This window comes from Aythya ferina (assembly GCF_964211825.1).
Source record: "Aythya ferina genome assembly, chromosome: Z".
Taxonomy (NCBI): domain Eukaryota; kingdom Metazoa; phylum Chordata; class Aves; order Anseriformes; family Anatidae; genus Aythya; species Aythya ferina.
In genome coordinates, this window is record NC_140299.1 from 25,782,902 (window position 1) to 25,809,075 (window position 26,174).

The 26,174-nt window shown below is 34.9% G+C and overlaps 1 protein-coding gene across 4 annotated transcripts in view; it reads right to left on the reverse strand.

The window, feature by feature from the left end:
• SV2C (synaptic vesicle glycoprotein 2C) overlaps positions 1-26,174 on the reverse strand; it is a 114,292-nt gene that overhangs the window by 19,834 nt on the left and 68,284 nt on the right. For all 4 annotated transcript variants that reach the window (XM_084504709.1, XM_084504711.1, XM_084504710.1 and 1 more), the window contains 7 exons: positions 13,489-13,622; positions 13,192-13,281; positions 7,704-7,814; positions 6,005-6,093; positions 5,087-5,251; positions 1,816-1,949; positions 12-215 (listed from right to left, as the gene is read on the reverse strand). In XM_084504709.1, the coding sequence (XP_084360835.1) occupies positions 12-215; positions 1,816-1,949; positions 5,087-5,251; positions 6,005-6,093; positions 7,704-7,814; positions 13,192-13,281; positions 13,489-13,622 (927 nt within the window). The remainder of the gene's footprint in view (positions 1-11; positions 216-1,815; positions 1,950-5,086; positions 5,252-6,004; positions 6,094-7,703; positions 7,815-13,191; positions 13,282-13,488; positions 13,623-26,174) is intronic.

Genomic DNA, 26,174 nt, shown 5'->3' on the forward strand with positions numbered 1-26,174 from the left:
GAAGTCCATACCTAACATTGTTAAACGTCCAATTCTATCCATCAGAAGAGCAGACACAATGTTCCCTGGTAACACTGCCAAAGTTCCCAGAAAATTAACGAAATAAATCCAGTAGGCACTGTAGTCATCATCAAAAGAAATTTGGCATCCTGTCCTGATGTGGAAAAATGTGCAATTTATAAAATCACTGTCAACAAATTTATATTGCTCGAGATCTGTGGAAAGAAGAAAAAGTAAGATTTCAGCTAACAGTTGACTCCATGTGCAGGTTTTGATTAAAACTTTTGAAGTTTATGCAATCTTGATGACAACTAGGAGCTTTTACTGCTTCATAAACAGCACTAGTTATTGCTTTTACTTCTGATAGCCTTTTATCTTAAGAGAAAAATATGTGAAGGCTATAATAAAGAGCAACTAAGACATTAAATAAAGCAGATTATATTAATGTATTTCAGCTCTATTTGGATCCTATTTGGTTCAAACCTCTCATATCAGGCTTGTTGTGCACTGGATTTCTGCAAGTTTTTATCAGCCAGCATTGCTGTTGTTCCTATGGTTCCTATGTCTTGCTCGGTGTTAGACTTTTTTTTTTTTTTTTTTTTTGACTTGTTTTTAGTTATTTCCATACCAGAGAGCCTTTCAGATGAGACTGTTGATCATGCTCAGCTTGACTTCCTTTAAAGGGAAATGTTCACACAGAATTCAGAATTCAGATTAATTTATTTTCATTTCTGAGCAGACTGCAAGCAGTCTTCAGCTCAGTTCAAGTCTGAAAAAATATACTAAGAAATGTATCTGACCCAGTGTTTAGAAATGCAATAAGTTGTTTTTTTTTTTTACTAAACTTTTCACCAATTGTGAGTTCTGTAAACTCAGTGTCTGTTTTAATATTTATCATTAAAGCACAAATAATCACAGATATATCTTCCATTTTTTATAATTACGCATCTAATCATTTTGAAAATTATCAGTCAGATCTTGCTAGGATCTGGTATGATATTGGGACCAATGTATCTTGACAATGGTGACATTTTCATGCATTCATTATTAAAAAGGGATGCAGATGAATTACTATATGTAACAGTCCAGACCGTTCTATTTCAAATAACATTTTAGAGATCTCTCCTTATACTTTCCCCTTTATTTCTGTTTCTTCCATCAGCCTTAAAGTCATTTCTCAGGAATATTGAAAGCTGGACATTGCTTGTTATGTATAGCCTAACTCTGTAACTAATATGGTTATTTCAGTTACAGCAAAGAAGTAAAAAGTGCTGTATCTCTCTGGACACAATCTTAGTTTACATTGTTTTAAAATGAAAGAAAACAAACAAACAAACAAAAAACAATAACAATGACATAAACAAATCAGGTCTTCTGCTTAAACATGTGAAAGCACAAATTCCTATTTCTGGTAAAATACTTAGTAGATTGGGTACGATTATAGATGAGGAAGCATGAATCTTGAACTTACCTCCTATGTCTATGTGAGAAGAATAGAATAGTCCCATTTAGACCAAATTAAAATACACCTAATTAAAGCAACCAATTTCTCATCTCAAGACTGAATATCTTTAGGGATGATTTAAATGAAAGAAACATTTATTATCTGAGTTAATACTAGGCCTGCAGTATCTCAAATGGAAGAGTGATCCTTTCTCTTCTCTGGTATTACATCGTTGATTTTATAGATTTGTGTTCCCTTGAAGAAGGCTTCCTGTATGCTTCATTAGAAATTCAGAATCTATAATCAGTTGACAACAGTCAGATGATAACATGCAGATGCAAAATTGGTACTCAGGAATTTTCATGTAATACCTGTGTTGTAGAAGGTGGTATTCACAAAAGTGCAGTTCCTGAAGTATGTGTTCAGTGAAGTAATGTCTTCAAACACACAATTCTTAAAAAGGGAATCTTCAAAGGTTACTGATTTAAACTTCATCATAATAAACCTGTAAAATACAAATAATTTCTGTAACTCTACTTTCACAGGTTAGAAACAGCAACAGGTCAAGCTGATAAATCTTTATAGTTTTATTTAGTATGCTGAAGAACCTCAACCACAGAAACAGTGATCACTTAAGGACATTCCAGAGACATAACCAATGATACTATTTCTGTGGTAATATTTCAGTTATTACTTGTCTTTAATCATCAACCAAAAACAACATCATAACATCCATGGAATAGCCTTGTAAAATGACCAGAACTCATAATTTGACATTACAGTCATAAATTGAGAGCTCAGACACCAGGAACCCAGCCTCTTGGAACAAAGAATCACCTGCTGGTACCAACAAGCTGGAAAGAAAGAATTTTTCAAAGAATGTTTATTTGTCCATATGAAAACACACTGGGCACTGTGTCAGGCTCAAATTCAGAAGAAACTTCTTGAAGATTTTAAAAATGATTTTTTAGTTGTTTTTACCATTATCACAACACTTACATTGGCAGTTATACAGCTAGGTATCAAACAGGAAGAATGTTTTTTTTCTAGCCCTGTGTTTGTGGATGCAATTGCAAATACTGTGTACATAAAATGTGCACAAATGAATTGTCATTAACTTTTCTTATTTTTGAACATCTTTATTCCTACTGACTTTTATTTAATTCCTAGGTCTTTGATCATGGCTGTCAATGAAGTCATTCATAGAAAAAGTTAAGGACAAAGTATATTACTAGCAGTAATTTTCTACCTCAACATTACTAGGCTAAAGCAATATTGTAAACTCTTTCCACTGTGCTCTTAACACAGATATCATTATGCTAACAACAACAACAAGGAAAAGACACATTTAAATAATAAATTTAAATAAATAAATAAACAAATATAACCAAAACAATGAATAAATGAATTTTAAAATATATAAAAATAAAATTAATAAAACAGCAATTTTGTGATGTTTCACCATTTGAGATTTCACATAAGGGTATGGAAAAAAAAAAAAGCTGTAACTAAAGAAGGGCAGTTTTGCTGGCAGACTGCATACAAAAGGAATAACTCTTTGGAAAGTAGTGCTTTAATTGCTACATGCCAATAAGAACTATTAAAATGGCAAAGCCTTCCAAACACAGATTGGCTCTACTCTGATCAAACCTGATATGTTTAGCTGCTTATTTTTCTTATACAGGACTGTTAGTAGGAATAGAAACACACAAAAATATGCTATATTTCAAATAGTAGAAATTATTCTCTCAGCAACACAGTTGATAGAATCACATCTTTATGAGAAAGTAGAACAAATGCTAATTATATTTATCATAAGAAAAGAATTACTAGCTAATGAATTCTTTTCCTGTATTGGCAATAATAATAATAATAATAATAATAATAATATGGTGTCTTCAGCCCATTAATTTTAGTTACTATATCATTTCTCATTTCTGACAGTCTCTGATTAAAATCAGGCTGGTGTTCTGTGTCAACGCATTATCATTTTTCATATAACACTCCCCATTTTAAAAAGTACTTCAATTTCAGAGCAGAGCAAAGAACATTTAGCAATTGGATTAGTCAGTTGTAATAGAAAAGGCAGACTATATTTACTAAATTCTCCTGATGCACTTTTCACCTTTGAACAGGAAATATGTTGTGACTAGATTAAAAATGGTATTGCAGTGATTTGAATTTAAACCCAACAGAAATGTAATGAAGTATAAAGTGAAGTATTAATGTATCTTCCAGTTAAGAAAAAACATGAAGGAAACAGTGAAACTAGGGGTGAGTGAAGTATTGAAACATTTGTCTAAGAAGAATATCAAAAGAGTTGATATTACTACAGAAAGTATTTTGTGAATCTCAAATAACTCCTAGAGGCCTATTGAATGTGCATATTTGAAAGTATTTTAGACTATATTAGTGTTAGACTTAGTGTTTTGCAGTAATTTTCAGTTCACTTTGATAAAATCTTGGTTGACAGAATATAAAACGTCTAAAACATATTGACAGTAAGTGGTTCTTTGCTTTTAGGAGAACATCTGTCTCCTGAAAATAAATTTACCTGGGAAGCAATAGCTAGTTTAAAAATGACAAAACTGCTCATTTTTTTGTCAATCCATAAACTGTGTCAAAGCTCAAGTTCATAGAATCATAGAGTCATTAAGGTTGGAAAAGACCTCCAAGATTATCTGGTCCAACTGTCCCCCAACCACCAGTATTACCCACTAAACCGTGTGGCTTAGTACCAAATCCAACCTTTTCTTAAACACCTTCAGGGACAGTGACTCCACCACCTCCCCAGGCAACCTGTTCCAGTGCCTAACCAACCAATGTTCACACGCAAGAGACCTGTATTACCAAAATCATTGATTTTGTTCACTTAGATATATGTATACATATGGAAATAATAATAAATTATCACAATGTTATTCAGGAGAGAATTCAGACCGTTGTTCTCGATATCTCTTAAGAGAAACCAGACACCCAAAGCAGTTCTTAGTTTTTCCTTTAGTTATCTATTTATCTGTAAAATTCTAGCTAGGAACTTAATACATCTGCATTCATTAAAAAACATGATTGATATTGCCAAGGTGTTGTTTTCTTTTTTTAGAGCTCTTTGTACTTTTTGTTGACTCATGGTAGCATTTCACTTTTATATTTCCATGACCCTGTCCTTTCAATGTCTCACATTTTTATTGAAGTGTATTAAATAAATGCAAAGAAAAAAAAAAAAAAAAAAAAGAACACATAGATGAAAGTCCATCCTTCCTCAACCCCCTGCAATGTTATGGCATACACTGAGTCTGTTTGTATCCCACTGTGGAAAGAAGGATCATTATTTTGGACTTTTAGATATTTTTTTCAGGAGGGAAGTAGTGTTTGCATAAGGAATTTGGAACTGAGGCCACCAGGGCATATATAAGTCCACTTCTGCAGGGCACAATTCAACATTGAGTCATGACAAATTAAATTGAGGATAGAAACAAATTGCCATGGGGAAAAAAAAAAAAGGCACAAAACCATACAAACTAACAAATCAACACTTATCCATTAATAGTTAATAGGGTAAAATATTAGATTATTAGGACTTGCTTGAACACATGCATTTATTTATTTCAGCCCCATCAGGATATTAGTACATCTCTAAACCTGTCATTGACGTATTCTCCATTGCTGTGAATTTGATTTTCCAATGTGAAGTTGAAGACGAAATGTGAAACCTCCTCATTGCGGAAATGTTTCACTCGGGACGCGTACTCATCTGACTGCAGATGCTTAATGACATCAGGAAACCAGACAGATAAGCCATAGTAGCTGTGAAAAACAGAAAATGCACAGTCACATCATGGGGCTTGTCACAGCAAGGCCATAGCAGTACCTGTCTCCAGCTCCCCACAGCCTTGCCCTGCCTAGCCACAGGCTTGATGTCTAGGCCTGTCCCTGTCCCTGTCCCCCATCGGCATCCCTGTCCCAAAGGGTGGTGCCCATATTTGCCCTGCTCCTGGCTGGGGTGCTGGTACAGGCCCAGATGCCAGGCCCTGCCCTGAAGGATGCAAGGAAGACCTGTGGCACCCAGACATGAAGAATGGATCTCTTCCTAGATGGCAGACTGTGGGAGCTGCAAAGAAATCTTTTCTAATGCCTGCTTTAAACTTTGCCTTTAAATGCAGACAGGTAGACTAACACATTCTAAACAGAGTATAAGTTAAGTCTAATTTGAAGACTTCCAGAATATGAGCTTCTGTTCAAGTTAAGGCAAATAGAGCACCAAGTTCATATTTTTAATATGGTGAGGCAAGAACATGTTCTCTGTATTTCCCAGTTGCTGGTATAAAAATACTAGAAGACACCTACACCAGAAGATGCTGGTATTCTGAACCAGTTATTTCTGAGTGATGCTTGTAGCCAAGAATAGACTAAATGATAAATACTATACTTGTGTGTAAGTATACTGAATAAAACTTTTCCAAAGAGAAATGGTAATCATACTGAAAGAGATTTGCATGCAGATGATTCTTCTCTCTGTCAAGTCCATCAAAAATGGTTTAGGATCTCAAGAAATCTTACCCAAAAGACAGGGTGAACCACACAGCTGTAAGTTTGATGGTATTATCCTTCACTGGGTAGTTGAAACATCTCATGAAAGTCAACCAAATCTGAAAATTGTTAGGAAATAAATTTATTTTAAATTGTATTTTGAAAAGTTTTGCCAAATGACACAAGGTTTTTGATTCTGATTTGCTTGCTTCTTTAGGGAATCAGAGAGAGAGAGAGAGAGCAGGCCATCTCCTTGATATAGACCTAATAGCTGTATTTTTTATACAAGTCTATTAGCCTTTGACTATAACCAGGTTGTGCACATTCTCTACCTTCCTTGTTTCTTTTCATTGTGTCCATTAATTAATATGTACTCTGACTACATAAAAATTTCATCTTCTCTAGGCAACATCATTTCACTTTCTCAGATAAATCAGCTGAAGTCTTTCCTAGAAGTGTTTCCTTCTCTCTTCCCAGTATTACACAGCCTTGAGTTTAGATGGATCTTATTCCACAATTCAACAGGGAGTTGTGCAGTATAAGCCATCATAATCTATAATGGGCAGAAATTGGTACTTTATGAGGAAAAGCTGGGACTACCCTCAGGTCAGAGATGCTACAACAGAGCTGACCGAGAATGGTATCTCCACACCCTCACCCCTTTCCCACACATTGAAGACAAGAGACCATATGTCCTAGGAAATTTTAGCATACATCATGCAACAGGGAGACTCTGGCCCAGTGGCTAGTCCAGTGTAATAACAAGGATGTGAAGCAACCAAGTTGTGGTTCCTTTAAAGCTGCCGTAGTAACAAAGCCAAAACTTAACATTTCCATATTCAGCTTCTCCATTTTTGAACAAATAAGTTTAAAAGTAGACACTTTCACTTTTGTTTTATCTTTCATAAAAAAGAGAACATTTTTCCAAGAAAATCAATTTTGATTGGAAATATGTGGCAAAACTTATTTTACAACACAGTTTTATTTGTTGTTTGTTGTTGGTGGTTTTTGTTTGTTTGCTTGTTTGCCAGATTTTTAACAGCTGTGAAAACCTTCTTTTGACGTGTTTAGTGTTGGTGAGGTTTTTTGTTTGTTTTTCATCATGAATAAGCTTTAGCTCAATTTTCATTGAACAGCTTGAAGGTACTGCATAATTTTTGATTTTACAAAAAAAGGAAAAAAAAAAAAAAAAAAAAAAAAAAGATGTGGAGCAAAGTCCCAGTGAACTTGTCTTAATCCCTTTAAAATATCTCTGAAGTAGTTTTCCAGTAAAACATTTGACATCTAATGACAAGACATGCAGATTCAATGCCTTGTAAAGGTTATACTGACATTCATTTACACATGTTATTCATTACTTTACGATTTGCAGGTAAAGTGATAATTTTTAATCTCTGCATGTGTCACCTCTTTACAATGGTAGATATCAATACGTATTCTCAGAACAAACTGTATTGTGGTGCTTGGGCATATGGCTGTATAACTGTCAATCATTACTTGTGTAAATGCTAATGCAACATTTTTCTCCTCAGAAGTTGAAACCAACTGTCTGTGATTCACCTGCACCTCTTTTGCTCAAAAACTAGATTCTTACACTGGTTCTTGAATCTTCCAGTTGCATAGCCAAAGTAGCATTGCAATTATCGCCATCATGAGCTCAATAAATCCATCCCATTTTTGAATGCTTATTAAAAAAAAGTAATTGCAGAACAGAGATGTTTTTACTTACACCATATAGCTCTGTGCGAATTCTAACTAAACACCTTCTGTACCAAGTTCCTGTATCGCTCTCTATTTCTATGAGCTCATCTATCTGCTTTGGAGTTTTGATTCTGTTAACCTAGAAATAAAAACAAAAGAGCAAATAATTGCACTTTCTTGAAGCATTCAGCTGCATATTATGACATATTAGAAACTTTTAATAAATACCGTAACTAAAAATGAACAGGTATTAAACCTCTGTCTAAATTATGAACGTTTAATATCTGAAGGAATATAAACACTTTAATAACAAAGTTCATTATGGAGGCAACTGTATTGAAAAAACTCTACTTTCAAATCATGTGGGAAATCCATTTCTTATGCACAAAACAAGCTGATACTGTCAGGTTTTGCTCAAATGCTGCTGTACTCATCTCTAGTGCCACAAATGATAAAACATTATTTAAAACCTCAGTTAAGTATGTCCAGAGTTTGTTTCCTTCCTTCCTTCCTTCCTTCCTTCCTTCCTTCCTTCCTTCCTTCCTTCCTTCCTTCCTTCCTTCCTTCCTTCCTTCCTTCCTTCCTTCCTTCCTTCCTTCCTTCCTTCCTTCCTTCCTTCCTTCCTTCCTTCCTTCCTTCCTTCCTTCCTTCTCTCTCTCTTTCTTTCTCTCTTTCTCTCTTTCTCTCTTTCTCTCTTTCTCTCTCTTTCTCTCTTTCTTTCTCTCTTTCTCTCTTTCTCTCTTTCTCTCTTTCTTTCTCTCTTTCTCTCTCTCTCTTTCTCTCTTTCTCTCTTTCTCTCTTCCTTTCTCTATTTCTTTCTTTTCTGACTTCCTATCACCACATTATTGACAGACTATTGATTAAAAATACAATAATGACAATAGAAGCATTTGAAATGTCAAGAATTAATAGCTAAATAACATTTTTCTTCTTCTTTCTTGTAGCAATAGACAGGGAATCTCCTTGTGTTTTGGATGTAGATTTAAACTATCTTTTTTAATGAGGAGAGAAAAAAAATAGGTGAAATGATCTGGAACTACAACACATTATTGCTGTTATGAACGATCATCTACTTCATCTAAAGTGAAATGAGATAAACAGATATAAAGGAAAAATACGGAAATACCAGTGACGGAGAGGGTGATGTTGTATATTTTGCAAGTCATCACTTGCACAATAGTGTGTGGCAGAACAAGAATGTGCTGTATGGTCTTCTTAGCTCCTTCAGGACCTGATAAACATACCACTTTGTATGCTTTTGGTTTCCTCTCTCTGAATTATACCAAAAGGCAGTGTATTCATCCACAGTTTATTTAAAAAGATGACAAATAGAAAGAGAATGAAAAGGTAATAAGTAAAATGGAGAACTGGACTGACCCATAAAGAAGGAACAGTCCATGCCTTCAATGTTTGGCTGCTGCTGTTTCTGAAAGTAGCAATAGCTCCCGTTTTTGCGTAACAAACTGAGCACACCACTATCCATATATGTATCAGAGTGGACTACAGGGAAATAGGCAATAGTAGCATTGATGGCAAAGTCTAGTTTTCAGCCCACTGCTTTTACAAATATATCCTGTTTATGGAAGACCAGCAGCCGCATCACATTAACAGAAAAAAAAAAATAAATTAAAGAGAAAAGCCCAATAAATAGTTTTATCTGACTGCCTTCATTTTTTTAACTACTAAAGCTTACTGTCTTGAGAAAATGTATCAAAAGCCTGTAACCTTATAATACCTCTTCCAACAGCACAATCCTGTTTACATCATTTGATTTTACACTTTTTTTTTTTTTTTAATGAAATGTGTTCTGTGAAAGATGATTGAGATTTCCAGCTGAGTCCTCCAAGAACATTTAAAACCTTGTACTTACAGACAACCTCACATATGCCACACCTTTGAGCATAAAGGACATGTTTTTTGAATCATGTTGTGTGAGCAGGCACCACTCTTGTTGCCTGAGCTGCAACCTTTTGAGCTGCAACCTTTTAATTGTCTTGGCCACCTGGCTTGTTTGGAGCTGTGGAGGTTGGGCAATCACATATGTCCAGGACCACTGCATGTGACTGGGGACAAAAAGCGGATGGCTTTGATAGACCTTTAACATAATAAAGGTCCTATTGAACCAGGACAATGGTCCATCTGGACCATGCAAATTTAGCTGTCAATATATGAAAAAAAAAAAAAAAAAGTATTTAAATGAAAAGGGAACCTCTGTTTAATTTCTGCTTAATAGCAATGGCTAGAAATATGTGATATCTAAGGTTTTACAAAATCAAGGCATGTAAAAGAAAACATTTGCAGAAAAAAAATATTTTTAGTACATAGCAATGAAAATGGACAGAATTTTGGTTTTATGTGTAATTTCTTATTTTATTTATTTATTTATTTATTTTTAACTTTAACATTTAAACTAATTGATCAAATGCATGTATATAGTTTAAGGACACAGAAAGGTAATTAACCATGTACATAAATGTTCAACATGAGTAGTAGAAGATACTATCATTTTACATTAACTCTGTTACTGCCACTGCTTTCAGAAGATGTATTCAAAAGTATTAAGAGCCATCACCTCCACAATTCTGTCACTAGAATACATCCACTTTGGAGTTTCTAACTCTTAAATGAATGATTCATCAATTGTTTCATTTTCTATTCGGTAGTTTTGAATAAAAAATCCTCAATAAAATGACTAATAAGAATAAATTTGACTTGGAAAGAAAGCTTCTAGGGTAAGATTATATCAATATAATTAGGAAAATATATCAAATAAAAGTACATTGAAACTATACTAATAACAGAGAAAAAGTTACATCAGCTGTAGAAGCAGAAAGAATACTATCAAAGTATATCTGTTTGATGTAACTAGTAACACAAAGCAGAGGAAATTATTAACACTTAAATGACAGAATGTTACTGGCAGACACCAGCTGAAGCCGTAGGGCACAGGAGAGCTAAGCGAGTAAATTACTGGAACAAAAGTCACAATATCCAGTTCTAACTTAAATGGCTTAAATGAGAGGAGGAGAGGAGTGTGTCCTAAACATAATATGCAAAAGTGTTTTTTGTTTGTTTGTTTGTTCGTTTTTTTTTTTTTTTTCTTTTTTTTTTACACTGTGGACTTAGTAACATAAAGTGTTAATATTGTCCAATGTATTTGCAATCATATTACCACAATTTTACATTAGGGAGCATAGGGACTTCTATCAACATGTACCCTTGACATACAATGCACTATTTCTAATCCTTCAGGTGTCATGTTTGCTCAATGTTCATGGCAGAAGCTGGCAAAAATCACCAAATAGTTCTGTCATGCTTTATTCATGGGTGAAAATTTAACAAAAATAGCTATAAATAAACCACTGAGTTTAACATGGTTCAGTGCTACCTTTTAACAACCACAGAGACAAAGACTTGTTAGATCACTGTTTTCTTCTTTGCGGCTGCATTTGGATGTGAATATGTCAAGCTGATGTGAGACTACAGTAAATTATTTCTCATATCTGTAATCTTAGCACATTTCTGTCTTCCCAGTGCCTAAACTAATGTCATAGGTGGACAGAAACTATGCTATAGCTAACTGTCCAATAAATCAATGAAAATCCATGCTGGCAGAAGAAAACCAAAAGGTGACAGGGAACAGCAGTACTTTGGACAGCAGCTCAGATCAGCATGAATCAACTGTGAAATTACACTGTAATCGTACAATATGAGTAAAGGCAAATCCCTTTACTTATAAATGAAATTAAAATAAATAAGTAAATAAATAAAATGAACTCATAGAATCATAGAATGGTTTGGGTTCAAAGGGACATTAAGGATCATGTAACTTTACCCCCCTGCCATACTCAGGGACACCTCCCACTAGACCAGGTTGCCCAAAGCCCCATCCAACCTGGCTTTGAACACTCCCAGCGATGGGCTGTCCACAGCTTCTCTGGGCAACCTGCTCCAGTGACTCAGCACCCTCCGAGTGAATAATTTCCTCCTTATATCTACTATAAACCTACCCTCTTTTACTTTAAAGTCATTCCCCCTTGTCCTAGCCCTACAGTGCCTGACAAGAGTCCCTCCCCTGCTTTCCTGCAGGCCCCCTTTAAGTACTGGAAAGTGCTCTAAGGTCTCCCTGGTGCCTTTTCTTCTCCAAAGTGATCAAACCCAACTCTCTCAGCCTGTCTTCATAAGTGAGGTGCTCCAGACCCTTATTCTCTTTGTGGTCCTCCTCTGGGCTCATTCTAACACTTCCATGTCCTTCTTGTTTTGGGAGCCCCAGAACTGAATGCAATACTCCAGGTGGGGTCTCACGAGGGCAAAGGAGAGGGGGGTGATAACCTAAATAATATTATTATTGTTGTATATTATTAGGGTTATGTTACTGGTATACCAGTAAATTAAGCTCTAAGTGCTAACCAGCCTTCCTTCAGGCTGAATTTTGTAGCAAGATCAAGAACTACAAAATTCAGCCTGAAGGAAGGCTGGTTTAACAAAGAATGTTAAAAACAATAAATAAATAAACATAGGCAATGGAAACTACATCTCAAACAATAAGTTGCAGTTCTCAGTGGAATAAAATTATATGGTCAGATATTCCTTAGACTGCCTGCAAAAGTGGAACCTATAAGAAGATATTTAATTGAGTTATATATGTATTAGTGCAAAAAAAAAAAAAAAAAAAAAAGTCCAAGGAAGAGGAATAAAATCCCACATATGGTTCTGAGAGGTAACAGAGTACCAGCATTCCCATGGCACAGCACAAACTGGAAAGGGAAGCAAGATTTCAAAACAAACAAAAAAAATTGTATATTCTTTATAAATAATAATATATACATAATAAATAAATAATATAAATAATAAATAAATAATAATACAAGAAAAAGTCTCAGCTGAAGACAAAATTTCTCTTCCAAATAGAAACAATCCTTCAGTATAATATGGCCTTATCTTTTGAATTGCAAGGTAACAAGAAGATGCAGTTTAGCTTGCAAGATATTGTGAGAAAATTAAATGTATGTAAAATTAATATTTAGTTTAAATGAAAATAAATTATTAAAATTATCGTTTTAATGATGATTGGATCATTATTTTTTTGTATTTTTTATGATAATTTCAAAAGCTTTGAAGACAAAACCTTAACTAACTTAGACTTCTACTTGTGTTTTCTGAAGTAAACTTAAAAAATAGAGCTGGAGTCTATTGATTATCTCCATGCAACAGAGAAAATTATCACACTATAGGTTTGTATGCTCAAGGATATGATGGCCAAAGCTTGAATATGCTGGTCAAAGCATATTCAAAAATATGCAAAAAAAAAAGCATATTTCAAAAAATATCGTAAAATTTGCTCAATATATAGCAATTTCAGTAGGATTTTAGTTCTTATATGTAGGTATTTATAGTGCAAATGATTTGTTTTGTCATGCGGAGTAATAATAATGATTGTTTAAGTGCTCAAGATCTCACCAGTCAGCAATGCAGCTGATGTGCTAAGTGTGCTAAGTTTTAAGAGTAATACTCACTGTGAAGACTTTCTCAGGCTGACCCCGAGCTCGCATGTTTGTGTCATGAATTTGCTTGAGTATCATCCAAGCTTCATCATGTTTTCCAACCTAAAAGTTGGATGAAAGTATTTAAACAAAACATATATTCAGATAGTTACTGAACAATTTTAAAACAGATGTAACGATCGTATACAGATGTCATGATGTATAATATTAAGTAAATAATTAAAATTATTTAGTAATTTTAACACCTTCTCCCCCTCCCCCCCCCCAAAAAAAAAAAATAAATAAAAGAAAAATTTTTGAAAGTTATACCTCCAACAAAAAACGTGGACTTTCTGGCATAAAGGTGAGGGCTACCACAGAAGAGACACAGGGCAGTGCACAGACGATCACAAATACTCGCCAACTGTGAAACTGATAAGCAGATCCCATGCTGAAACTCCATCCTATGAAAGAAGAAATTCAAGAAATGATATATTCCCACAAATATCAATGATTTCAGAAAGAGTCTTATGCTTTGAATTTCAGTCTCTTGCATATGAGTAGTCATTCTGGAAAATGTTTGTAGTATGCATCATGAAAGTATTTGTCTAGCTTCTTGGCAACACCTGTATAAAGGTAATTACATGAAACAAACATGGACACCACCATCGCACATAACACTAAACATAGGAATAAATAGTTTTGTTTGAATACTGGAAGAAGGGAGAATTTAAAGTCTCATAAATACTAAGAAGATCTACTTTATGGAATTTTACAACTCTGCAAATGCTGCATCAGTGTGTCTGTTAAATGGAAGACTAAAAAATCCATGAAAAAATCTATCATCTTTCACCAACACTGACAAAATCAAAATGTAAGTGGCTTCTTCAAGTCCTTCTCTTAGAATCTATTTTAAGTATTAATGAATACTGGGTATTGAATTCTAATATCAAATCATTAGAAATCAACAGGAAAGGAAGAAACAAAAATGTGAGAAAAGCATTCAGGCAACAATGCAGTCAAGTCTACAGCAGCATGCTTTTAGACTGCTAGTAGGAGAAAAACTAAAACAAGAATACCTCATAATCTCTATGCTCTTGGACCTTCTTTAGAAAAGCATCCTGTAACACAGCACTGTGTTACTGGCATATGATTTACATCTGACCTATTTATTTATTTATTTATTTATTTATTTATTTATTTTTGTCAAGATGTTTCTGAATTAGAGTTTGCATTCTATTAGTTGTGTTTATTGTTGAGGTCATTGTTTCCTTAATGTGTGGATGATTGGTATTTCAGAGTTTTGAAAGTTGTTTTTATTTGGATATTCACTGTGCTATTTCATAAAAATGAATATTGTAGGAATATTAATTAGTTATCTATTACATTACAAGATACAAGTAGAATTTCAAGGTTTGCAATTCTGTCCTTATCATTAGCTTTTTCTATAAGGAGTTAATTTCTGTACTCTTCATAACAGTGTCTTGTAATATAGTACAACATATAAGACATTTACAGTGCCTAATTTCTATTTTCATCTTGTTCCACGGTACTATACCATTCAACTCTGTTGAATGTAAATTGCCCTCAACCCTCATTGCATAACTGGAAAAAAAATATGTTAAAATGCAGGGTTGGTAGTTCAGCTTTTAAATAAAATATCTGACTGGGTGTTGTTATGATGAGACTATTGAAATTATAGAATTTTAAGAAAACAAACAAACAAAAAATCTTAAGAAAAAGTAAAATATGATTTGGGTAGTTATTTGGCCTTTCATTCTGGCTTCAATACAGCAAAATATTTCAAGCAACATTTTGAAGAAAATATCATTAAAAGCAGAGTAGTAGATAATAGTAACAATAATAATTTAAGTGGTTGTCAGAAGAAAATTAAAACCTGGCTAATGAAGATCCTGATGCTGGATTCATGTGAAATATTTCTTTGCTACCTGATTTTTCTGGATAAAATGCACATGAAATCAAATATTTCTACATGTCACTAAACAACTAATACGACATAGCACCAAACATCCTATTAAAAATTTCTTCAAATGAGGTATTAATCTTTTAAACACTCAGTACATTTTGGAATTTAAATATCTCAAGCCATGGATTATAAATAGATGTTATAAATACATACATACATACATACATTCATACATACGTATGCATTCTGCTATTAAAGTACTTATATGTTACAATATGAAAACTCATTATGTATTTTTGCCCTACATCAACAGCTCTGTGAAAATGAGTTGTAGAATTGGGAACCTCTTTTCTCATTTCCTTCATATTTTCTGTATTTCAGAAGTAATGTCAGCTTGCTTTATGGACCCATTTAGCCCTGAGATCTTTATCCCAGAGAGACAGGGGTAAAATTGGTGGCAGTATTGGGAATAATTTTTGAATGACGTGTTATTTTTTTATAAGGTTCCAGATAACTATACTTTCCCCCTTGGAAATTGCCTTCAGCAAAAAGATGTCTACAATTTTAAGCTAAATTTGATGTTAATTTTAATTCCAAAATAGAAATATGAATGAAAACTCAAGACTAAAAACAAAACAAAACCTGAAAAGGTGTAAAAGGGCATTTAAAAAGTACTGACTTACAAAAACTTCCAATCCTATAGAATTTCAATCCTATAGAATTGTGTAACTTAAATAGTACAGGCATACTTTTCATCCATAGTGGGAAAAGGAAGAAAATAAATTAGGAAAAAGGGTGAGATAATGAGGCCATTAGAAAATATAACTGTGTTTTGGGTATTGTGTACACATTGTATCATAATAATTAGAAATATACTCTTCATTATATATTTTAAAGTATAATACAAAACCACCTGATATAGAATTTTCAAAACTGTTTCCTTTTATTTTGGTTAACTTTCAGTCAGACCAATCAGAGAGCAGTTCCACCAGCTAATTTCACCAGAAATGAGATAAAGAAAACACGATTTCATCTTTTAGAACAAGACAGTCAGAATACTGGCAGCTCTTGTCATTTGAGACTGTCCCAAAAATAAATACAGGCATAACTATATTTACACAATCTGCCTTTTATCACTATGGCTTGTGTTTTGTGTGATTTAACTGCTCAAATATTACTTCTGTGTTAAAAGATTTTAAGCTGGCTTTATACCTGTTGTAAAACAACAGCAATATCTTGTGCTTTGTAGCCAGAAAAAATTATGGTAATAATTTATTTTAAAGTGTGATTTATTAATGTAAGTGAACCATACTACCCTCAATTAAAAGCAACAACTGCACTGTTCATCCTGTTGTCATCCTCACAACCTGCAAATATATTTTTTTGTTCCTCAAAATGTCCGAGAGCTTGTTAAGTGAAATGTTCACTATGGTTTCTGTTGCTCTTATTACATCTTTTAACACTGTATTAGCTGATGCAATTAATCTCACAATTTATTATGTTTGCTGAATTAATGATAACAGTGATTATGAGAATTACAAGAATTTGTAGAAAAAGCACCAGCTGTAACACAGCTTTCTTAAGCTTGCTTTCCTCTCTGTTCCACCACCCCATGATCAGCAAAACAAACATATATTTTAAATGCAGAGTAAGTTTAGATTTATTCTTATGTTTACCATCCCACTCTCCTAGATCATGAGCTAATCTAGAAAATGGAGACATTAGAGTAGTTCTGAATTTAGCTCTTAAAGTGGCTCTCATTCCCACTATTTGTAAGTCTTGAAACCAGATGGAAGTGTGTTCTTGGCTGTTTGCCTCTCCTTTCCCTGATTTATGACACAATAGCAAAGATGGAGGAACTCCACTCAGTACTCAGACGCATTCAGTGCACTGCACAGCAGCCCTTGAGCTCTGAGCCCAGAGCTCAGCTTCACCCTTGTTCCCTGGCTATGCTTTATTCCATAGGTATTAATTTTGAAATAGAACTCTTGCCTTTCATTTGATTAGAGTATTAATTTTGAAAACAGTGCCAAGCTCCGATGTTTTATGAATTGCTGAAACACTTGGCCCAAATGCATCTTGGGAACAATTCACTGTAGAGTGACATGAAATCTGCAATAATACAAAGCCACTGCAGCAGCCTTCTTGCTGAATATTCTCACTGTACTGATTACTTGAAGAGACCAAGCTAATCACAGACACGGCAATTACTGATTACAGAGCCACAGCAGCATGTAGCAGAGCAAAAGTAAAATGTGCCAAGATGCTACCTATATACAACCACCAATTTATGTGTTAAGTTTAATGTCAACAATATCTTCCTGCCAACAAAGAATTTCTTCTACTCCATTGTCATAATAAGTGAAAAGGATATTACGAATAGATTCTTGCTCCAAACTAAAGAAAGAACAACTCTGTAATAGACTTTCTGAATATACATAGAAGTAAACCTGTGCACATTAAGCTGAATTCTATCAACGTATGTTACCTAAGAAACAGCAGGTATTTTCAAGGCCACCTACCATTTACAGTGGTTAGGTGATGATTGAGTCCACCTTATGAGAGCAGACTAAGGGATATAGTTTGCTTAACTTTTCAAGATGAGAGCTGAAAGGGAACTTAGTTCTCTACGGGTCAATAAAGTGCAATGTAGGCAACGAAAAAAAAAAAAAAGGGGGGGGGGGGAGGAGGAGAGCAGAAGGGCAGATGCTTACAGTATCTGTAAAAATACTGACAGGCAAAGAGAAGTTTCCTAAATATGAGAAAAATAAAGTTGTGGAGCATCTTTCAAAGATACTTATACGGGCAAAGAAATCCTAAATTAATATAGGGATTTTATGTCATGGTTAGCTAAAGTCTGATCAGTCATAATACTAATTTTCATTAGTCAGAAGGTAGGAGTTAGAGAAATTTGATGACAATGACAGAAATCATCAAAAGCCAAGTTTGCATAAACTCTTGACTTTTGGTACAGAGGAGTAAAGCAAGAACATCCCTAAAATTAGGGCTAGAGGAGAAACATAGACAACGAATTTACAGGAATTCATATTCTACGTAGATTCTTCTGCAGAATCCTTTCTATGACTTTATAATATTATTTCTGTTCACTGATCACCTCTCAGTTCTATTGCCTCATTTTTTTATCTTTTGAATTTGAGACATTTCCAGTAAATGTGTGATTGATTTAGCATGCCACTTGGTGGCACTGCTACAGCACCTAGTACAATAATCACTTAAAAAATCTGCACAAATAGTTCTCTTATTAAATGTTTGCTTTTGTTGTTGTTGTTTGTTTATTTTGTTTTGGTTGCTGTTGTTTGTTTTTCTTTGTTGAGTATTTACAAATTCTAAGCCAAATCAAAATTATAAGGTGAACTAGAATTTTTTGCAGCTGGCAGAACTGAAATGCACTGTTACTGAATTTACATTTAGTATGTCCTGACATTACTAAGTTTAACTGCGAATGACGTCTAGGATTGAATCCATGTATCTTCGCGGTACTGATTGGAATAATGGTAAAACATCACCGAAACTGAAGAAAGCAAGTTCAGGTAAGTTATACACCTTAGGAATCTCAGTTAGACACTTTTAGGAACCTGGGTGAAATATATGGTTTCTAACAAAAACAGAAATAATTCTCTCAAAATTATTCTGTAAGTATATTGATGTGAAATTCTGGCAATATAAAATAGAACTCTTGCCTTTCATTTGATCAGATTATTAATATAACATGGGAAAGGCATATTTTTAGTCTGTATGGATAGATATTCTTTAAATCCACTGGCTCAGCAAATAATTTTGGCAGAAGAATTCTGAAAGTAAAGTAACTAAAGTGTGTCAGGCCATGATTGAGTTACCTTGACTGAGATGCATCTAGAAGACTGTTTAATTCTCATCCACATCTGCCTGGCTCTCCTGTCAATGCTATTAGTCCTTGAGAGCCATAAGGATCAACAGTTCAATGAAAAAAAGAAAGTAATGTTGTTAAACAAATGTATTTTATGACATATTAAACTTAGACTTGGACTGCTGTCACTTAAGACTGTGATTAAAAGGAAGAAGGCATTTTCTAAAGACACATTTCCACAGAGGATGAGACTGTCAAGCAATGACATTCTTCACTTGCCTGTGCTAGCATCTGAAAACCTGAGATTATCAGGCCTCCAATCTCTCTGGTAACATTATCTGCCATTTAGACAAGCCCCAGGTCAGCTACAAGCAGTGCTGACCTCACCTAGAAAATCATCTGCTGTCCAATAACAAAAGACACAAGTTCTCTATCCACTGTATGGTACTGTAGGCCTCTACAGAATTATAGAAATCACAGAATAGCTTGGGTGAAAAAGACCTTAAATATCATCTAATGCCAACACCTTGCCATGGGTGTGGACACCTCCCACTAGATCAAGTTGCTCAAAGTCCCATCCAACGTGGGGCTTGAACACTTCCAGGGATGGGGCACCCACAGCTTCTTTGGGAAACCTGCTCCCATGCCTCACCATGGTAAAGAATTTCCTTCTTATATCTACTCTAAACCTACTCTCTTTTAGTTTAGTCATTTCTCTTTGCCTTATCCCTACAATCCTGGACAAAGAGTCTCTCCCCAGCTTTTCTGTAGGTACCCTACATATGTCAGTCTTTCACTTATATACGTGTGTGTGTGCAGAACATGGACCTATGAATGGACTAATTTTCTGTTTCTCTGCTATGGAAATGATAGCATACCTGATGCAATAAACATTTAAACACTTGAAAACAAAACACAAACAAAAACACTTTTTAGTCAGAATATCTAACAAGGGGGGAGGGAGGGGAGAGCAAGGGTGGTGGTGGTGGAGATGGACAAGGATCCAAAGGAAGCACTGCACATGTGGATTGCAACGGTCTGTCTGAAATCTAAATTTCCCTTGTCCCAAGTGGATCAAGGTGCTGTGACTCACAGGAAAAAATAAAGACAAGAAATTCATCTCTGAAAAGGGAATTAGTTTTGCCTCTTCTGTACTTAATAAGTGAGAAAAGTAGGAAAACAATAGGATTCCTGTGCACTTTTCAGAGATGGACAAATTAACCTTTTCCTCATATAAAGCAGTGCTGCAACAAATAGATTTTAATGGTTATCTGTACAAAACAAAAAAAAAAATTGTTGAAGAGAGGGAAAAAAATATCTTGAGTAACTGTACTTTACCGGGAATGTTCTGGATTTAATGGCAGCTGTAAGAGTCAACTGATAGCAAAACAGCTGACATGAGATGAAGATTTCTGACCTTCTTACATTATTTTATACAGAAACATACAACTTTTTTTACTCACTTCAGTTAATCTCGAACACTCCACTGTTCCTAACATCATCCAATTACATGACAAATTATTGGCAATCTGTAGAGTTTTATTGTGCTTTTGTATGTCTATTTATATGCTTCAACATTGTCCTATATAAAACAGAAACAGTAGCATTTACACAGGTTAAATACTAACTCAGTGCTGGAAACTCTCAGGAAAACTGAAGAAGCACAAAAACGAGACGAAAAATATCAGAGCCAAAATATACTTAGGTTGGTAGAAGACTGTACTGTCCAAATTCAGAAAGAAAGACATGGCTATGGGATGCAGGGCCTTTATCCCATGTAGGATCTACCCAAGGGTACTGAAGGAGCTGGCAGAACTGCTCAGCAAGCCACTTGCAATAATTTATCAGTACTCCTGGGTCTCTAGTGAATGTGGTGCTCATCTATAAGAAGGGCAGGAAAGATCTGGGGAATTCCAGGCCTGTCAGTCTGACAGTCAATGCCAGGAAATGTCATGGAGCAGATAATCTTGGGTACTATCACATGGCACATACAAGACAACCAAGTGACCAGGCCCAGTCAGAGTAGGTTTCTGAAAGGTAGGTCCTGCCTGACTAACAGAGTCTTCTTCTATGAAAGTGTGTCCCACTTATTGGTTGAGGAAAAGGCTATGGGTGTTGTTTACTGGGACTTTAGCAAGGCATTTGGTGCTGTTTCACACAGCATTCTCCTGGAGAAACTGATTGCTTCTAGCTTGGACAGGTGTATGACTCTCTCATTAAAAATCTGGATGGATGGCCAGGACCAAAGGAACATTATCAATGGAATTAAATGTCACTGGTCACAAGTGGTATTCTCCAAAGCTCGGTATTGGCACTAGTTTTATTTAACATATTTATCAATGATCTTGATGAAAGAATTGAGTTAGCCCTCAGTAAGTATGCAGATGACACTGAGTTGCATGGAAATGTTAGCTTACTTGAAGGTAGAAGATTGTGCAGAAGGACTGAATAACCTAGGTCAATGGGCAATGTACAGTAGTATGATATTTCACAGGGCATAAATGCCAGGTACTAAATTTGGGTCGTAAAAATCCAAAGGAATGATATATGCTTGGGGAGGACTGGCTGGAAAGTTGTCTGGCAGAAAAAGACCTCATAGTGTTGGTCAACAGCCATCTGAACATGAGCCAGCTGTGTGCCCAGGGGACCAGGAAGGTCTATGGCATCTTAGCCTACATCAGAAATTGTGTGGCCAATAAGAACAGGAAAGTGATCCTCCCTCTGTACTCAGCTCTGGTGAGGCCACACCTTGAGCACTCGGTTCATCTGGGGCCCCTCACCACAGGGAAGACATCACATTGCTGGAATGCATTCAGAGAATAGCAATGAAAATGGTGAAGGGACTAGAAAAGAAGAGTTAATGAGGAGTTGCTGAGGGAACTGTGGCTGTTTAGCCTGAAGTAAAGGAGGCTGAGGGGAGACCTCAGTGCTGTCTACAACTACCTGATAGGAGGTTGCAGCAAGGAGGGTGTTGGTCCCTTTTCTCAAGTGAGAAGTGATAGGATAAGGAAATGGACTTGCATTACACCAGGTGATGTTTAGATTAGATGTTAGGAAGAATTTCTTCATGCAAAGGCATTGAAACAGGCTTCCCAGGGAAGTGATGGTGTTACCATCCACAGAGGTATTTAAAAGACTTGTGCACTTAAGGACATAGTTTATTGGTGAACTTTGTAGCGTTAGGTGATGGTTGGACTTGATGATCTTCTGAGTCTTTTCCAACTTAAATGACTCTATGATTCTATGATTTTATGGCAAGAAGAAAGAGAAATATAAACATTAAATTTGCACAAAACAGCCCACACTGTTTCTTGATATATTTGCACTTCTTTCAAAAGGGGTTTAGGGTTGTTTTATGTTATCTGTTTGGTCCCAGAAAGTTTCTCAGCTAAAGTGAGATCATCACACAGAGCTTTTCTAGATAGATAACTTAATTTAAGTTACTCATCTCATCCCATCCATCAAGACGATACTTCAGGAAAAGGAAAAAAGGATACCTCAGCTAAGCAGTGGAGAGAACCTTGAAGTTCCCTACTTCTGTTTGTTCATCTTTGGTTGCTTAGAATTTTCTCTTTCCATATTACAGAGAAATAATGGAAATACACTTTCCAAAGTTGCACTGCAGTAAATTTCTCCACCTGGCCACCATCATGCAAGACTCTGTTTTGCATCTTAACAAGTGTGAATACAAACCACCTTATAGGGCTAGAATTTATTCAATCTCAAAGCATTTCTATACAGAAGTGAAGTGGTTAGACTTTGGTCACCACTAATACTGTTGGCTCTGTCCTGAGTCATCCTACCAGACTTTGGATGCTTAAGCATTCAAGGCCACTTAGCATGGGGTTTTGAGCAACCTGGTCTAGTGGGAGGTGTCCCTGCCCATGGCAGTGGGGTTGGAATTATTTAACTATTAAATATTTAAAGTCCCTTCCAACCCAACCCACTCAATGATTCTGTTATCAGGAATCAAGCTTGAATAATTTCTGTTAAGTCTTCATTCTGAAAGCAAATATCATTATGGTCCTTGGAAAGAGCATATGTACTCACTGATTACAGTCTGTGGATAATAAAACTAGTTTTTCAAAATATTCTAGGGGAACCTGTAATTTTCTGCTTAGATCGTAAATCAGATGTTTCTAAAACTTTCAAATCACTAGTAATTCTCTTAAAACCTGTTAATTGCATGTTTCTGAAATTTAAAATGAGAAATACTATTTTTCTCTTGAAATCATTAAGTAAGTAAGTATGCATTTTCCAGGTTATAATGTGCGTGTGCATCCCTTATGTGCACTTATTTCCCCTATTCAGAGAAAAGTGCTTGAAAATACTAGAAATTAATGTAGATCGACACAGGTCAAATTTTGCTCACAGTTCAGATACAAAGCATGAAAAGAGCTGTGATGCATAATCAAAAGGACAAGTATTGAATTTTCCTATACATTCCTGTAAATTATTGTTTTTATCAGATTTCTGTATTTAAATTGGCTTTGGATAATGTCCTTTCAATTTAAGCTTTTATGTAGAGCTACATCTACTTAAAAATAGAGATAGTAGCATTCATGTGGTACTCTCTTCAGTCACGTGGAAACCAATCCTTGCTATGACTGCTTTAATCTAAGATTCTTCCATACGTAGTGTTGGGATTTGCAATCCTCCCAATGTTCTATTAGTACTATGACTCCATAGTACTCTGGAGAATAGAAATAAAGAAAAGAAAAGAAAAAGAAAACAAAAACAAAACAACAACAGAAGAACAAAACAAAACAAGACAAAAAATAAAACAAAAAATATAGCTGGGATGCAGTAGATGAGTGGTTTGCAACCTTCATGAATTTTTCAAATGGATGTGCAGAGTTCTATATATAACTATGTTTATTTGTCTTAATTTTATGTATTTGTCTTAACTATTTTAACAGGCATATCACCTAGAAGCTGTCTATGAACTGCCTGTTACTGAAAAGCACAGCTATAGCTGATAGCATGTAGAAAGAAAACTAAATCAAAGAATGATCTAAGAATTTTCTTAGCTTAACAACCAGATAAACAGAGAATACAAAAATTGAAGTATATTTTTCTAATATGAGTAAGATCTAGTCAACGGTTATGCTGCATTTACCTTATGGTTCAAATCAGAATGGAGGCTGAATAACTGGAAAGATGATGCTCTAATTAGGCAGATGTTAAACAAAACAAAACAAAGCAGACAAAACAGAATGGACCACCAAGGGTTAATATTGTGCTGATACCACCAAAAATCTCATTACAAGCACTGTGGCACATAATTGATCTGGCTATTTGGCTGACTGAGTCTGTGACCCCAGAGATTTATATACTCACGTTGTTCTGTGAAGTCCTTGCTTGAGTGTGGCTCTGTGCAGCTGCTCACTTTACAACCCGCTATGTGTATTTGAGTGTGGCTCTGTGCAGGCACTTTACAACCCACAGAACAGACAAAGAGGTAAAATCTGCTACACATGTCTCTGAAAACAGCCTGGGCAACTTCAATATTGAATCTCTCTTATAGCTTACAATCTTGTCTTTCTAAGAAGAAAAGGCCATATCAGGCTTTCCAGAGACCACAGATCAAGCAGATTCAACTAATGTTAAAAAGAAAAGGGGGTCAGCACATTTAAAAGAAGCTGCTGTCAGAGCTTAAAAATACGGTGTTCATTATACATTCTGAGACTATTCAATCAAATGGCAATGGAAAGTGTTTCAAATTTTGTTTGTATGACCTCATTTTTGATTTCTTGTTAAGATACCTCTCTGTAATCTTCAGCACATACTTAGATTTTTCCACTATTTTATTTTGCTACACCTAATAATAATTGATAAATTTATTGCATAAGAGGTTTGAAACATCTGTTTGGCCAGTGCTAGTAAGTATTGTAAAATCAAATCAACAGAAGATATGGTTTTATAAGTTGACAATGTAAAATTGTTAAATGCCTTGTGAAGTCGTCATTAAGAACTGAGTCTGAGATTTTTGCCTGTGACAGACAATGTAGCTGAATGGTGACTTTTTGACCAATATGACCAATGGTGGCCAATATGCAAAACAGTTCTAATAATCTCTACATGTTTTTGCATAGTGCCAGTCAATAGCTCTAAGCTCAAAAAAATGTGGTGAAACATTATGGTTTTAAATATGCCTTTGGTTGGTGTGTGCAATCACTGAGAAAAATATTATTCAAAACTTGGCGTTACTTTACTGTGGAGTTGTAAAAACTGTCATTAAGTTAAACATTATATTTAGTTTGAGAAGTTGTTGCAGACACTGTTAACAGCAGCTGTTAAATGTGGACGCTAATTTAAAATGTAAGTGCTCCAGTCCTGGTCTGGGACTTCCAGTGATTTATGTGCATCAGGACTAAGGATATTTAAACAATGGGCTCATGGTGAGCAAGAAAAGAGAAGCAATTAATCAAAAAAGACAATCAGAAAAAAAAAAAAAAAAAAAAAAAAAAAAAGACTATAAAAGACTGCAGTTTATGAAAAGACAATGGGTCTTATTTATCTAGTCTAACTTTTACAGACAAAGCAATCATTGAAATGCTGGAACATTTTCTGAAGAGGGGAAGGATCATTTACCAGTGACATGCATTACACCTCTTGTATTCTGCTGCAGTGTAACAACACAGCATCCACACAATTCAAAAAACTCTTTCAAAATATAACCCTACTATATTCTGTTTGCCTATGAAGTTTTGGCAAGAAAAATCTTTGTTTTTCAAGGGCACTTCAGTGCTGTGATTGTAGTCATTCACATTTCCTATTTTTCTATTTAATGTATGTATTATTACCTTTTATTTTTTTAATTACAAACAAATAAAAAAGGAACAATGTCTTATTACTAAAAGAGAGGAAGCTTATGTCATCTAATAATGTGATCCCATGTGCATTTTCAGAATTTTCTTCTAATCTGACAGCAACCAATTAAACAGCTGATAACTGACTACATGGAGTCTTTCTGTACCTACTATGAACAATGTAAGACCTACATTCAAACTTTGATCTGATGATCTGATACTTCTACACAAATATTATTTGCCCTCATAAATTAAATAGTAATGATGTCCAATTATAGTCTAGCCCAGATGTCCAAAGTCAAGAGGAGATTTTTGCCTATGGAGCCAGCTGAAATATTTAAAATATGGTTATCAACAGAATCAAGCAAAATATAATATATTAAAAATCAGAGCATTGTATTGCATTTTTTTTGTTTGTTTTATAAAACTC